Here is a 15,175-nt window from a genome sequence, read left to right as displayed (position 1 = left end):
CGATTTGGGTGAAACTCGGTATATGGGGGTTTTCGGACATGCTGATTACAAATATCATACTTATTTTTATCTGGGTCTTACAGTTTATGTGGGATACGCCCTTTGTATGACACTTAAAACCCAATCACTCGTAAACGAAGCAACATATTGAGATGGTGTTTCCACATTTAGTAATTGGTCATCAGGTACTACATGTCCCAAAATTAGTGGTCATCGAGGTCAAAGGTCAAAATACTTAAAACCTAATAACTCGAAAACGGAGCCACATATTGAGATGGTGTTTCCACATTTAGTAATAGATCATCAACTAGTACAAGTTCCAAAATAATGACCATCGAGGTCAAAGGTCAAAGGTCAAAATACTTAAAACCTAATAACTCGAAAACGGAGCCACATATTGAGATGGTGTTTCCAAATCTAGTAATTGGTCATCAGGTACTACATGTCCCAAAATTAGTGGTCATCGAGGTCAAAGGTCAAAATACTTAAAACCTAATAACTCAAAAACGAAGCAACGTATTGAGGTGCTGTTTCCAAATCTAGTAATACGTCATCAACTATTACATGTTCCAAAAGTACTGACTATCGAGGTCAAAGGTCAAATATTTAAGCTTTAATAACTTTAAACAAAGCCTGTGTGACCTATTCAGTTTTGTACCAAGCAGAGAGAAGTGAAGAATGAATAAATATGATTGGTTTACTTCGAGAAAGACAGCAAAGATATGCCATTTTAACTATTTAAACAAACGAAAAAAAAAAACGAAAAATTATTTTAACTAACTCAGACATTTATACCATTTTGTACTACTCCAATAAACTAAGGAATACCAGAAGAAAAAGAAGTAAGGAATGAATAAAATTTAGGTGCATTATTTTCTTTTGTACCAACTGGAAAAGAGAAGAATATCTACTTTAACTAGCTCATTATGTACTGTTTAAACAAACGAAAATTGACCATTATGTAACTTTTGAACTACTGAAATGTTCTATTTTTGTATTAATCAGAAAAACCTGAAGAAGAATCATTTTAACAAGTTCATAATTTCGATGTTCTACTTTTTATACCAACGAGAAAAAAAATGAAAATGAAATAGAGTAATACAAAATGGTATAAAAATACCGAGCTTGTTATAATGGACCTTCATGGTTGGTATAAAACTAAAAGGGGCTTGCTATAAAAGGGAATAGGTCACACAAATTTATTCCTTCGTTTATTTGAATAACACAAAAAGGTATAGAAATTCTGAGCTTATTCCGTCGTCTGTTTGAGTAGCAGAATATGGTATTTGTTTGTTTTTCTCTGGTTGGTACAGAAAGTAGAATTTGAGTAGTACAAAATGTACATAAAATAGACCTTCTCCGTTTTTTTTAATTGCAAACAAAATTTTTTCTACTTGGTATAAAATTGAATAGGTCACTCAGTTTTAATAGCACAAAAGGTACAAATTGACCTTCTTTGCTTAAGCCACTCAAAATTTATTCTTTCGTTTCTTTGAGTTAGTTAAAATGGAACTTCTTCGCTTTTTTTTCGTGGTTGGTACAAAACTAAATAGGCCATCTAAATTTATTCCTTGGTTTATTTGATAGGTACAAAATGTTAATTCTTTTCTTTTCCTGCTTGTTTTCAAAACTGAATAGGTCACACAAATTTATTTCTTCGTTTATCTGATTAGTACAAAATGGTATAAAATTCTGAGTTAGCTAAATTGGACCTCCTTCGCTTTCTTCGTTTATTTAAATAGCACAAAAAGGTATAAAATGCTGAGTTATTTAAAATGGTATTTCTTGTTGATACCAAATTGAATAGGTCACTCAAATTTATTCATTTGTTGATTTGTGTAGCACAAATATACTCAGCTAGTTAAAATGGCCCTTCTTTGCTTTTCTTCTGATTGTTACAAAAAATGAAATAGACCACTCAAATTTATTCCTTCGTTTATTTAAATAGCACATAAAGGTATAAAATGATCCTTCTTCGCCTTTTCTGGTCAGTACAATTTCTTTCCTTTTTCTGATTGGCACAAAAAATAATACTCCATCCAAATTTAGTTTTTTTCATTTGTTTGAATGGCACAAAAGTACAGAAATTCTGAGCTAGTTAAAATGATCCTTCTTCGGCTTTTTGTTTATTTGAATACTACTGAGCTGGTTAAAAAGGCATTTCACGCTGGTACAAAAAGTAGGACACCTAAACAAAACGTATATAAATTCTGAGCTAGTTAAATTGGTCTTTTTTCGTTTTTTCTTTCGTTTATTTGAGTAGTACAAAATGGTTCTTCTTTGTTTGGTATAAAAAGTAGAACACCCAAATTTGTTCTTTCGTTCATTGGGCTAGTATAAAGGTACATTCGATTTTTCTGGCCACTCAAATTTGCTCCATCGTTTGGTTAAATAGTACAAAAAGGTACAGAAATTCTCAGTTAGTTAAAATGGGTCTTCTTCGCTTTTTCTGATTAGTACAATTTTGTTCTTTCGTGAAAATACTCAGCTACAGAAATTAAATAGCTCACTCATATTTATGCCTTCGTTTATTAGACTAGTTTAAAATGATATAAAATGATCCTTTTTTTGCTTATTCCTTTGTTTGTTGAAATAATACAAAATGGTATAAAATACTCAACTTCGGTTTTTTCAAATTAAATAGCTCACTCAAATCCATTACTTTGTTTAATTGATTTTTGTTTATTTGAATACTCCAAAATTGTGCATTTTCTTTTTTTCTCGGTGGTACAAAACTAAATACTTCATTGTTTATTTGAGTAGTAAAATTCTGAGCCAGTTAAAATGTCATTTCTCATTGGTACAAAATTGAATAGGTCACTTAAATTTATTATATCGTATATTCAGCTAGTTCATTTTTTTCTCGTTGGTATAAAAAGTAGAACATCGAAATTATGAACTTGTTAAAATGATCCTTCTTCAGGTTTTTCTGATTAATACAAAAATAGAACATTTCAGTAGTTCAAAAGTTACATAATGGTCAATTTTCGTTTGTTTAAACAGTACATAATGAGCTAGTTAAAGTAGCTCTTCTTCTCTTTTCCAGTTGGTACAAAAGAAAATAATGCACCTAAATTTTATTCATTCCTTACTTCTTTTTCTTCTGGTATTCCTTCGTTTATTGGAGTAGTACAAAATGGTATAAATGTCTGAGTTAGTTAAAATAATTTTTCGTTTTTTTTTTCGTTTGTTTAAATAGTTAAAATGGCATATCTTTGCTGTCTTTCTCGAAGTAAACCAATCATATTTATTCATTCTTCACTTCTCTCTGCTTGGTACAAAACTGAATAGGTCACAAGGCTTTGTTTAAAGTTATTAAAGCTTAAATATTTGACCTTTGACCTCGATAGTCAGTACTTTTGGAACATGTAATAGTTGATGACGTATTACTAGATTTGGAAACAGCACCTCAATACGTTGCTTCGTTTTTGAGTTATTAGGTTTTAAGTATTTTGACCTTTGACCTCGATGACCACTAATTTTGGGACATGTAGTACCTGATGACCAATTACTAGATTTGGAAACACCATCTCAATATGTGGCTCCGTTTTCGAGTTATTAGGTTTTAAGTATTTTGACCTTTGACCTCGATGGTCACTATTTTGGAACTTGTACTAGTTGATGACCTATTACTAGATTTGGAAACAGCACCTCAATATGTGGCTCCGTTTTCGAGTTATTGAGTTTTAAGTATTTTGACCTTTGACCTCGATGGTCATTATTTTTGGAACATGTAATAGTTGATGACCAATTACTAGATTTGGAAACACCATCTCAATATGTGGCTCCGTTTTCGAGTTATTAGGTTTTAAGTATTTTGACCTTTGACCTCGATGGTCACTATTTTGGAACTTGTACTAGTTGATGACCTATTACTAGATTTGGAAACACCATATCAATATGTTGCTTCGTTTACCAGTGATTGGGTTTTAAGTGTCATACAAAGGGCGTATCCCACATAAACTGTAAGACCCAGATAAAAATAAGTATGATATTTGTAATCAGCATGTCCGAAAACCCCCATATACCGAGTTTCACCCAAATCGGCTAAAATTGTCATAGAAAGGGCGTATGCCACATAAACTATAGGACCCAGGTAAAAATAAGTATGATATTTGTAATCAGCATGTCCGAAAACCCCTATATACCGAGTTTCATCCAAATCGATTCAAAGAGCGTATCGAATCGCTATGTTACATAGGTATTCATTGTCTTAAAATAGGGGTTGAAAAAAAATCATGTAATTTCTGCTATGGTAAAATAGGGGTTGGAAAAGTAATCATAAAAGGGAATGAATACACCCCTAAAATGGAGGTTGTTGTGTTTATTATCTGCTCTGCTATGAGTTCATAGTGTCAGTGTAATTTCTGCTATGTTAAAATAGGGGTTGGAAAATAAGCCATGTTCTTTTATTAGCTGTGCTATGTATTATCTTTTCTGCTGTGTGTTCATAGTCTCACTGTAATTTCTGCTATGTTAAAATAAGGGTTGAAAAATATGCTCATAGAAGGGAATGAATACACCCTTGTTATGTTATGTAGTCTTATGTTCTGCTATGTTAAAATAGTGCTATGTGTTATCAGCTCTTCTATGTGTTCGTAATCTTGTGTTATTTCCTATGTTAAAATAGGGGTTGAAAAATATGCTCATAAAAGAGAACGAGTACACCCTTGTTATGTTACGTACTCTTATGTGTTATCTGTTCTGCTGTGTGTTTCATATTCTTATCTGTTATCTGATCTTCTGTTATGTGTTCGTAGGGGTTGGAAAATATGCTCATAAAAGGGAACAAGTTCACCCCTTAAAATGTGCTCGTAAAAGAGAACGAATACACCCCCTAAAAAGTGCTCATAAAAGGGAATAAATTCACCCCCAAAATGGAGGTCGTAAAAGACCGTGGGCTCACGGTGTACGATGCTCAATTTCCCAGGGGCTCCTGAGTTGGCCTAGGTTGTCCTAGGTTGGCCCAGATCGATCTATTTTCTATTACTCTAGTGTGTATATATATATATACACATTGGCGGATCCAGGATGTGATCAAGGGAGGGGCAAAACTATATTTTGCCGTTTTATCCAGTGTAAAGCAGGATTGAAGCTCATTTTATCCAGTGTATACCTGAGCGTCAAGGGGGGGCTATAGCCCCTATAGCTCTCCCCTTGGATCCGCCACTGTATATATATATATATATATATATATATATATATATATATATATATATATAATCGAAGATACTTCAAAGAAACATGACGAAACATTTGAGAAAATGTCTTGAGAATAAATAATTTTAAGTTAGGATAACCAGTGTATTTAGTGCTCTGGATCATCACAGAATGAAGAGAATTAGAAGAAACGTGGTAGAATGTTTGAGAAAATAAGTTGACTACAGGGAGACATGTGAATCACGTTTTGTATCTTAGAAATATACTGTTCATTAATCTTGATGTTGGTTTCTTACTTTACCGATACCCTTTTATTTCGAAGTTTCTTCTTACTTAAATCTTTATTATGTAACGTTTCCTTACTTGTTTCGTACGTTTCTTACGATTCCTCATTTGTTTTCAGCGAAAGGTTTCACCTTACTACTTCATGGCACGAAGCGATCGTTTCAAGTACAATTGCAGCTGCATGGGTCTTCGCTCTCGCAGGAGGTTATTTGACCGGTGAGTTATTCATTTTATTTTTTATATTTTGTGTTAATTTATATACACTACCAGACAAGTTTGAATGCACCTTCGAGTTCTAGATATATAATGGGTAGACACAGAAAAACAGCCGTATGACTACTACTTAGTTTTGTTATAGGATATAATCATAGCTATAAAACACTAACCAAAGTTATTGTTGTGCACAGAATTATCAAATTTTACTCTCTTCAAAGTACCAACATCGCACCGTGATTACAGCTTTCCAGATCCTAGGCATCTAATGCATCGCGTTGTCCAAAAAAATAACTCTTCAATTTCGCTCCATTTTATGCGAAGAACATCTGATTGTTTGTACTTACTTGCTATGATGACCTAGCGGACAGTCCTGTCGAAATGACGCCACAAGAGTTCAATATGGGTACAATTAGAACGTTTTGAGGCCTAAATCATAGTTTCTAGTATCTTTTCATGTGTTCTACCTTCTAACGAGGCAGGGTACCCAGGTGTAACACACCGATTGTGATAAGATTGCACAGACATAACTAACTAACTAACTCTATGGCCTATGGAACCCGGAGGTTCAATGCCGCGTTCACAAAAGCTCTCCACTGACTTCTATCCTTAGCTAACTGCATCCAGTTTCTACTTTGTATTCCAATCTCTGCGAGATCCATCTTAATATTGTCCTCCCATCTGCGCCTAGGTCTTCCTAATGGTCGTTTTCCGATTGGTCTTCCACTCAAGACTTTAAAGCGTTTCTACTTTCTTCCATTCTAGCTACATGACCCGCCCACCTAAGCCTCCTAGACTTCACGACCCTAACAACGTTGGGTAAACCATATAAATTATGTAGTTCCTCGTTATGAAGTTTCCGCCATTCCCCATTCCCGTTCCTCTTGGGTCCGAATATTCGTCTCAGGATCTTGTTCTCAAATACTTTCAGTCTATGTTCTTCCCTCAGAGTAAGTGACCATGTTTCGCAGCCATACAGAACAACAGGCATGATTACCGTTTTGTATATTTTAAGCTTCAAATTTCTCGACAGAATTCGCGACGACAAGAGATTTTGAACCGGATAGTAACACGAATTCCCTGCTTTTAGTCGACATAAAGAACATCGAAAAAGAAGCGACACGTATTTTTTATATCGGCCAACAAGCACATTGAAAGGGTCAAATAGGGGCATAAAAATGAGGTCAAAATGATATTCTGTGGAATATAGCGAGAACGAGAAGAGATATCGGAAAAGGTTAAATGTACGAAATACTACTCATAGTCGACGCAATTCAATGAGGTAGAACGCACCCATGAGAAGAGAGCAGAACATCCTAAAATGGACCAATCACGTGTACAACATTGTCACAATGTGTTACGGAAATGAGCGAAAAGGGTGATAAGCCGGAAGAAACAAGAAACGAAAACAGAAAATACGTGTTTTTGTTTCGGTGCATGTTGCCCGTATGCGAAAGAGACGCAGATTTATCTCAATGTCCGAAGATGGGATAACATGCAGGAAGGAAGCAAACGCCGTTCATATAGACAGCCAGCGGGACAGCACTGCGCGGTGGGTTGCTTATATCGCGTAATGAGAACAACGATGAGATGGATGTTGGAAACGAAAATGTGTGTAGACAGTAGTAACACAAAAACAAAATTGTTACTATTACTTTTATCTTATACGCGTATTTTCGTAGTGATATAATTTTGATACTCATGTGTGGTACTGATATTAATGTTGCTGTTTATCTTACGTATGTGGACCACCTGCTATTACATTCTATTGTGCTATGAATTTTTGTTCCAATTACCCGACATATGCAACCCACTGCGCAGTACTGTATGGTGGCTGCCTATACGAACGGCGTTTGCATCCTTCCTGCGTGTTATCCCATCTTTGTGCATTGAGGTAAATCTGCGTTTTTTTTCGCATATGGGTGATGTATGCACTGAAATCAAAGACACGTATTTTCTTTTTTCGTTTCTTTCTTCCTGCTCCTTATCATCCTTTTCGCTCATTTCCGTAACACGTTATGACAATGTTGTACACGTGATTGGCCCATTTCCGGGTGTTCTGCTCTCTTCTCATGGGTGCGTTCTACCTCATTGAATTGCTTCGACTATGGGTAGTATTTCGTACATTTAACCTTTTCCGGTATCTCTTCTCGTTCTCGCTATATTCCACATAATCTCATTTTGACCCCATTTTTATGCTCCTATTTGACCCTTTCAATGCGCTTGTTGGCCGATATAAAAAAATACGTGTCGCTTCTTTTTCGATGTTCTTTATGTCTGTGCAATCTTATCACAATCGGCGTGTTACACCTGGGTTCCCTGCCTTTTAAGTATGCCATACACAGTCGAGATGTGTATTTCGGATTGTTACTAGCTTAAAACACAAATCCTCGCCCTGTCAGATGGATGTCCCAATATATAGCATGGTGCTGCAGAATATTATAATAGGTTTTAGCGTCCAATTTCCCTGTATCTTAGTAACATCACCTACAAAGCTCGCCTCCAAACCAACCCCTAATAGTTAGACGCCCTGCACCATGCTTCACTATAGGTTCGATACATTCATCATCCACACGGTTTTCAACAAATCGGTGAATAAACACGCTGTTTTTGAAGGTGAGACAGACTGGTAAATTTCTGTAGACAGAATTCACTAGTTATTGGGAATACTTGGCTTAATGAGAACCAGAGGAGATATATATGTAAATCATCAATAGACGGTCGAATATGTCAAATAGACTATGTTATGATTCAGGACAGGTATCGGAATAGCTTGAAGAATGCGAGGACATTTCCCGTAGTCCACATTTTCTTTGATCATTACCTTGTGCTGGCCGAAGTGGATATTCAACTAAGAAATGAAGAAGTAGGCAACAAGATCTCGAACACTGAAAAGTAGACAAACGAGGATGTAAGAAATGTTTCCTTTGAAGAATTCAAAGAAAAATACTCGAAAGAGGAAAGGATAGGTACAAGTAGTAACAGACGGTGGAAGCATATTAAACTTCACATTCAACAGGCTGCAGAAGAAATAGTACGTAACCGCGAACATGCAATTGGATTAGTAAGAGTAATCAGTGGAAGGGTGAAAATTTTATGGTAAAATAGAAAGAGTCGTAGGTTGTATGTATTGATCTAGAATAGGCTTTCCAACGCGTGGATTAGGAATTATTCTTAGGAGTTCTAAAGGAGATTGAGTTGGATTAAGAAGATCGAGTATTTACAAGAAACTTATCTATGAACTAATTAGTAAATATTAGAATAGGGAAGCAAATGACAGAAAAGGTTGCAATTGGAAGGAGAGTTCGACAGGGATAATGTATCTCTCCAACATAATTTAATATATATTCACAAGAGATAGTGATGGAGAGCCTGCATAATGAAGACGGCCTTTCGGTAGGAGGTAGAATGATTAGGTGTATACAGTTTGCAGATGATATAGTGCTTGTTGCGGAGTCATAAAAGAAAGTCAATAAGATATCAGAAAATGTAGGATGAGAAGAAATGTTAAGAGGACAAAAATATGGTGATTGGAAAGAAGTGGTCGGTGTCAAATATAGAGGTAAGAGGGAGAAAACAGAACAGGTAACTAGTTTGATACGTGGGTAGTATCATTAGTGATTATATGAAGTGCGAACGCGAAATAGAAGCAACGATATGAATGGCGAAAGAAGCCTTGAGGAGAATGAAAAGTCTATTTTATAGAACCTTGAATTTTAAAAAAATGAGTAAAAGACTCATAAAATGCTTCGTACACGACATCGTGATGTGGAGCCCCCATCATACATTTCTTCGGAACTGCAATCAGCCACTGGTCCTTCAGGTTGGGGGCTGTGCCGGGCCGATCCCCCGGCTTTAAAACCTTCGATCGATCATAGTTTCAAAATAAGCTTCGGATGTGGACTACTCTCTGGGCTACAACCTCGTTCTGGCCTTGTTAATGCTAACTGGATTTGTATTTGGATGACGCCTGGACCCGCGGCTATGGGGCAGAAGAGTGAATCGCATACACATCCAGCAGGGTCGGCTGGACTGATTACCTGAAAGGAAATGCTGGGGAAATGCATTTCCTCACTCAGAAACAACGTACCGAACGTATACCACTTCATTCCCTTTCTCGGAATGCTGAACATTATAATTTGCCTTCTATCGCTATTGAACTTGATACTGTTTTGGGCTCTACGAAGGACACGGCGCCTGGCCCTGATGGCATCTGTTATGTTATGCTCCGGCATCTTCCTGCAGATGGCAAGCAACATCATCTTGAACTGTACAATCGTGTTTGGATTGAAAACTCTTTCGTGTTGTCTGGTGTGAAGCTTATATTATTTTTGTTTTGAAGCGTGGTAAACCTTCCACGTCTAGCGGAAGCTACCTCCCAAACGCATTTACTAGCTGTCTGTGTAAACTTTTGGAGAAGATAATCAATACACCCTTAGTCTGGTTTCTTGAACACCATGGACTCATTTCCAATCTCCAATGTGGCTTTCGGTGCCTTTGTTCAATTACTGATCATCTGACGCATCTTGAAAGTGCTATCCAGAATACCTTTCGCCATCAAGAACATCTGATAACATTCTTCTTTGACCTAGAAAAGGCCTGCGACACGGCTTGACGTTACGACATTTTACGGCAACTGCACACCTGGGGTTTAGGTGGCCACTTGGCTCTCTTTCTCTAGAACTTTTTCAACAACGCTATTTTAGAGTCAAACTTGGATCTTCTCTTTCTGCTCTTTTTCCACATGAGGGTGGAGTTCCGCAGGACAGTGTGTTGAGTATCACTTTGTTTTCTGTGGCGGTGAACAGCATGAGTCAGAGCTCTCCACTCCTGTTCATTGGCTGCTTTATGTAGATTTTACGATCTACTGTCGCACACGTGATCTCCGTACTATTATTCGCCAGTTGCAGTTAGCATTCAACCGCCTAGATGATCTGCCAGTACTGATTTCACCTTTTTCTTAACCTAAACACGCTGCGTTCATTTTTCTTGCCTTCATTACTGTGCCTATGATGCTGAGCAGTTCCTTGGCTGCTCTCGCCTGTCCTATGTGGACCGTGTTCGTTTTTAGGGTTTGCAGTTTGACTCCGCCTTCCTTCAGTTTTTGTGGTGCATTAGTCACTATCCGCCATCTTTTCATGGAGTGTCTTTCTCTTGCTCCTGAGAGAGCCCGCCTTGGACTACCAGCTGATATGTTTGCATTGCTTGGAGACGATGCCCAGGTGATCCTCAAAGTTTTCTCCTTCCTACACCATGCTCAAGTCGTGACTAGTCTGTAAGTGCATTTCTCACGTTTCTTCTAATTACTTCTCATTTTGCCACGTGCTTCTCTGTGTCCTCATGGTGGTTTCATGCTTGTTATAGCATTTCCTTCCTTTTAATTTCTTTCATGCACCGTTATATCCAGTACCAATTATGGGCTGCCCCACATGTGTTTACCTATTGCCGAGCTGCCCCGACAGAAGATTAACATGTCTTTGTATATTATCCAGTCCTTGTGTTTGTGTATTGAGTTCGCACATTTCTTAAATGCTATGACATTTTAACTCCTAAGTAAACTGACACTTCTATTATGCTACAGACTGCGCTTTTAATTTATACTTTTCCTGGGATAATATGCTCTTATGCCTTTTTACTTCTTAATTTTAATGCCACAGAAGGGTGCAAAAGACCTCGGTGTCGACGTACCCAGCCAAACTCTTTCAATTAATCAACTTGCCAAAAATGATGAAAGCAGACTGGAAGCATTCGAAATGTGGGTGTGGAGAAGAATTGAGAGAATTAACGTGGTCGAGCGGAAAACTAATTAGAGGGTGTTAGAAATGGTGGGGGAGGACGGAATAATTTTAAATATTATTAAGAAGAGAAAGAGTTACTGGTTGAGACAATGGGTAAGGAACATGAGGGACGTGCTAGAGGTTATATTCGCAGGAAATAGAGGGAGGGAAGTGCGGCAACTGACCTGCCAATAATGGTAGAATACCTGTGATGATGATGATAATGATCTTGGACTCAAAATTTGTGTAATAAAATTTGCTCCGGGGTCTCATGTCTAGCAAATATTTTATTAAACTATTGTTTTTATAATAATAAAAGATAGTATTTTATATAGTAATAATAAATAAAATACAATAAAAGCATATTATGTTCTGCTTTCCCTTCGCTCCAGTGTCTATGAAACAACTTGGGGTACGGCCGTACCATCGTAACCTCCTGTAGCCGCCAGTGTCCCTTGGAATATCATATGTTGGTTTTGTATCGAGTCTGAAAGCTTAAAGAATCTTATTCCAACCAATGTCCTTTTAAGAAAGGATCTCATTCAAAAATGTTCAAACGTCAAGAGAGACTCTACTACACATTCATGAATACTATTGAATTGAGCGGTGTCGTCTCCAGACTCAAGGTATCAGAAATTGAATCCTCGCAAAAGTGTTCTTCCCGTTTCAGACGAGTTAAGCGTACATATACCATCTTTTAGCGGCTCCCTGCGAAGATTAAAGTTAAAAATTTGTTCTCATGTGTGCCATATAAGTTTACACCGGCCAACATGAATCCTCTTTAGATATGTGCAGTTCTAAGTTTAAGGAATAAAACAATCGTAAGCGGTCAGGATGATGGTTGAGTCGGGATCAATCTTCAGAACAGTTTCCTAAACCATTTCTTCAACCACAGAAAGTGCTGTTGCTGGTGTGATAGTCTGTGGTGGTAGTGATCAAGCATGTCTTTCTCAGACAAGGTGAAATCATCAATGCATAATCTACAGTGCTGAAATCCACAAAATATACCGCAGGGGTGTAGCCACGGGGTGTCATCGGGGCCAGGGCCCCCAAATGATTCCCTACCTCCCAAAATGACCAGCTTTTAAAACATCATCGTAAGATTACCTCACTTCAGTCATTTAAAAATAACGAACTTCACAAATAATTAATAATTTACGGTAAAACAGTATAGAAAAATACTATTTTACCATACCGATCGAAAAGTAGTATGGTATCCCTTCCTTATACCGATCGAAAAATAGTATGGTACACCTTTTTGTGACAGCACATTACACTATTTACTGCGACTTATATTTGATAATTTGAAGACAAACGTTTTAACAAGCTACTATAAAGGTAACCAAGAAAGTTCTGTCGCTTTTTCACGCACCACCTTCTAACATCAATATGTCACTTAAGACGTACCTGGAAGATCAAAAATAGTCCCCATCAGCATCGACTACCTTCTGCCAACGATCTGGAAGGCCATGGATTCCATGGCCGTAGAACTTGGTGGGCCGTGAAGCGAAGAAGATACCAAGTGAATTTTGCACCCCTACCAGAGGTTTGAACTGGCGGCCTCTAAGTACATTGTCCAAGGAATGGAACAGGTGATAATCAGACGGATTATCACCTGTTCCATGCAATATGGTGGATGCAATACTGTTTCCCATCCAAGGCGTAGAATGGTGTCCCGGGTCATTCTAGGCACGTGAGGCTTAGCGTTGTCCTGTAACAGGAGGACCCCTTTGCGATTCAGAAGTGTTGCCTTGACAGTTTTGAGTTTTTCATGCACACGGCTCAACCGCTGACAGTACATAGTTGCATTGATGCTCTGACCAGCTGGTAGCAGCTCCTGATGCACGATGCCTCGAAGAGTCCACCAAACACACAGGAAGACCTTCTTTTTGTGTAGTGCTAGTTTTGGCTGTTTTAGAAACTGTTCATGGGATGCTAAACAATGATTACGGGGCCGTGGAGCTTCGTACAGAACCCACTTCCCATCACATTCAACACCCTGTCCAGAAATTGCTCTTTCCTCAGATCAGACACCAAAGAAACACATGTGTCTGCTCGCGTTGCTTTCTGGCACGGTCAAATCATGTGGGACCTATCGACCCAACTTGTAGTGCTTCCCAAGTTCATGGAGGTGCTTCCGAACGGCTTCTCCACTCATAGTGAATTTTAGTCCCAGTTTCTCACATGTCTGGCCATTTTCACCTCAAGTGGTGCTGAAGATCTTCATTTTGTATATGTGTTGGTCATCCTCCATGTGGTGTATCTTCGAGTGCTTCAACACCGTCCTTAAACTTGTTAAACCACCGCAGCACTGTCCACGTAGTCACGACACCCTCACCAAAGGCCTGGCATATCTTCCGCCCTGCTGCAGCGGCGTTTGACCCCAGTTTGAACTTGTACAACATACACGCCCTTTGACGCTTTGTGGATGTTTCATGTTCACTCTGTTCTTATGCAAGTTCACGGTGTAACTGAACTGCCGCAACCAGGTAGTATGTTGGATATACCCACACCAACAACTGACCTTTTCCTTATCTTCATTCGCATTCAACTCAAAAAAAAAATCTGATTTGATCCGGATGAGAGATCGAATGTCGAATCTAGGTCCGCTCGGCTGCAGGGCCGAGATAAAATACACACACATTATATATTTGAAACCGGAATACGCAACTCGAATATTTAAAATTCCTCAAGAGATCTATTTCATTGACAGTTAAGAAAACATAAACAGTTAAGACAAGTATTGACTAGTTTTTACTTACATTTATCTTGCTCAATCTGCTCAAAATATATAAATGTATACCTTACAATTAGATTTAATATTTTTTTAGTAAATCACAATATGAGCACTTAGAATAAACTATGACTTTTGGTGCCCCTTATCTACATTCCACTGATTAGAGTGCTGGTTCTTATGGAAGTTTTCACACTGAACCGAAGATTTCCTCATGTGGGTATCGGATGGCCACAATTCACCTTGCTGAAAGACGTGGTTTATCAGGAGGTCGACCAAGATTCTTTTGGACTTAGCCTGTAGACTGCTTCTGGTCTCAATTATTCCCATATAACAAGACTAACCATATATAAAGTTGGTTTGAAATGAGTTAAAATATCACTAATTGACCTTAAGGGGATATCGCGATTTAAATATTCGTAAATCAGAAGAGATGTGAAAGTTAAGCGTTAAATCCGATAGTTGCGGAATGAAGAGATTTATATGCAACCTAATGATAGCAATAAAACTCCTTATGTAACAGTTTCAAAGAGAGATTAATAGTTACCTTTTTGAAGAGGGTTTACGGCAACATAGAAAATTATAAATCCAATTATTATAAGTAGTACCTCTAACAGCCCCGCATTTTACATCACCATCGCCCTTCATCCTGACAAGTGGGAAATTCACTTACCCATTATGACTTTTCAGGCGTTCCAGTGACATAAATATCTCAGTTTAGGTTTGGGGATCATGCTTCGGTGAACCTTGACTATCACCATCAGCAACTATTAGAGAATCAGAACTTATTTCTGTACTAGATAATGTGGGTAACTATAGCTTTTCGTCTATAGAAGACGGAGAGTGTATGGTATTATCGCAAGAAATATTTGATACATAAGACTTATATGTTAGATAGACTGTCAGTGTTTAGGAGCAACTTTTAAAATAATCAGTTACCTTAAATGTGGTACGGCTTAGCCGAGAAAACCCGACAGCCATAGTCGAGTGGTCTGCGGCATTAGGC

At 37.8% G+C, this 15,175-nt stretch overlaps 1 protein-coding gene across 3 annotated transcripts in view; it reads left to right on the top strand.

Moving 5' to 3' along the window:
* The window catches only part of LOC145688109 (proton myo-inositol cotransporter-like), a 221,342-nt gene that overhangs the window by 91,771 nt on the left and 114,396 nt on the right, over window positions 1-15,175 (top strand). For all 3 annotated transcript variants that reach the window (XM_081761859.1, XM_081761860.1, XM_081761858.1), the window contains exon 2: window positions 5,564-5,661. In XM_081761859.1, the coding sequence (XP_081617985.1) occupies window positions 5,564-5,661 (98 nt within the window). The remainder of the gene's footprint in view (window positions 1-5,563; window positions 5,662-15,175) is intronic.

This window comes from Thermobia domestica, chromosome 6, assembly GCF_964235325.1.
Source record: "Thermobia domestica chromosome 6, izTheDome1.hap1.1, whole genome shotgun sequence".
Classification (NCBI taxonomy): Eukaryota; Metazoa; Arthropoda; class Insecta; order Zygentoma; family Lepismatidae; genus Thermobia; species Thermobia domestica.
This window is presented reverse-complemented; position numbering and strand designations above follow the sequence as displayed.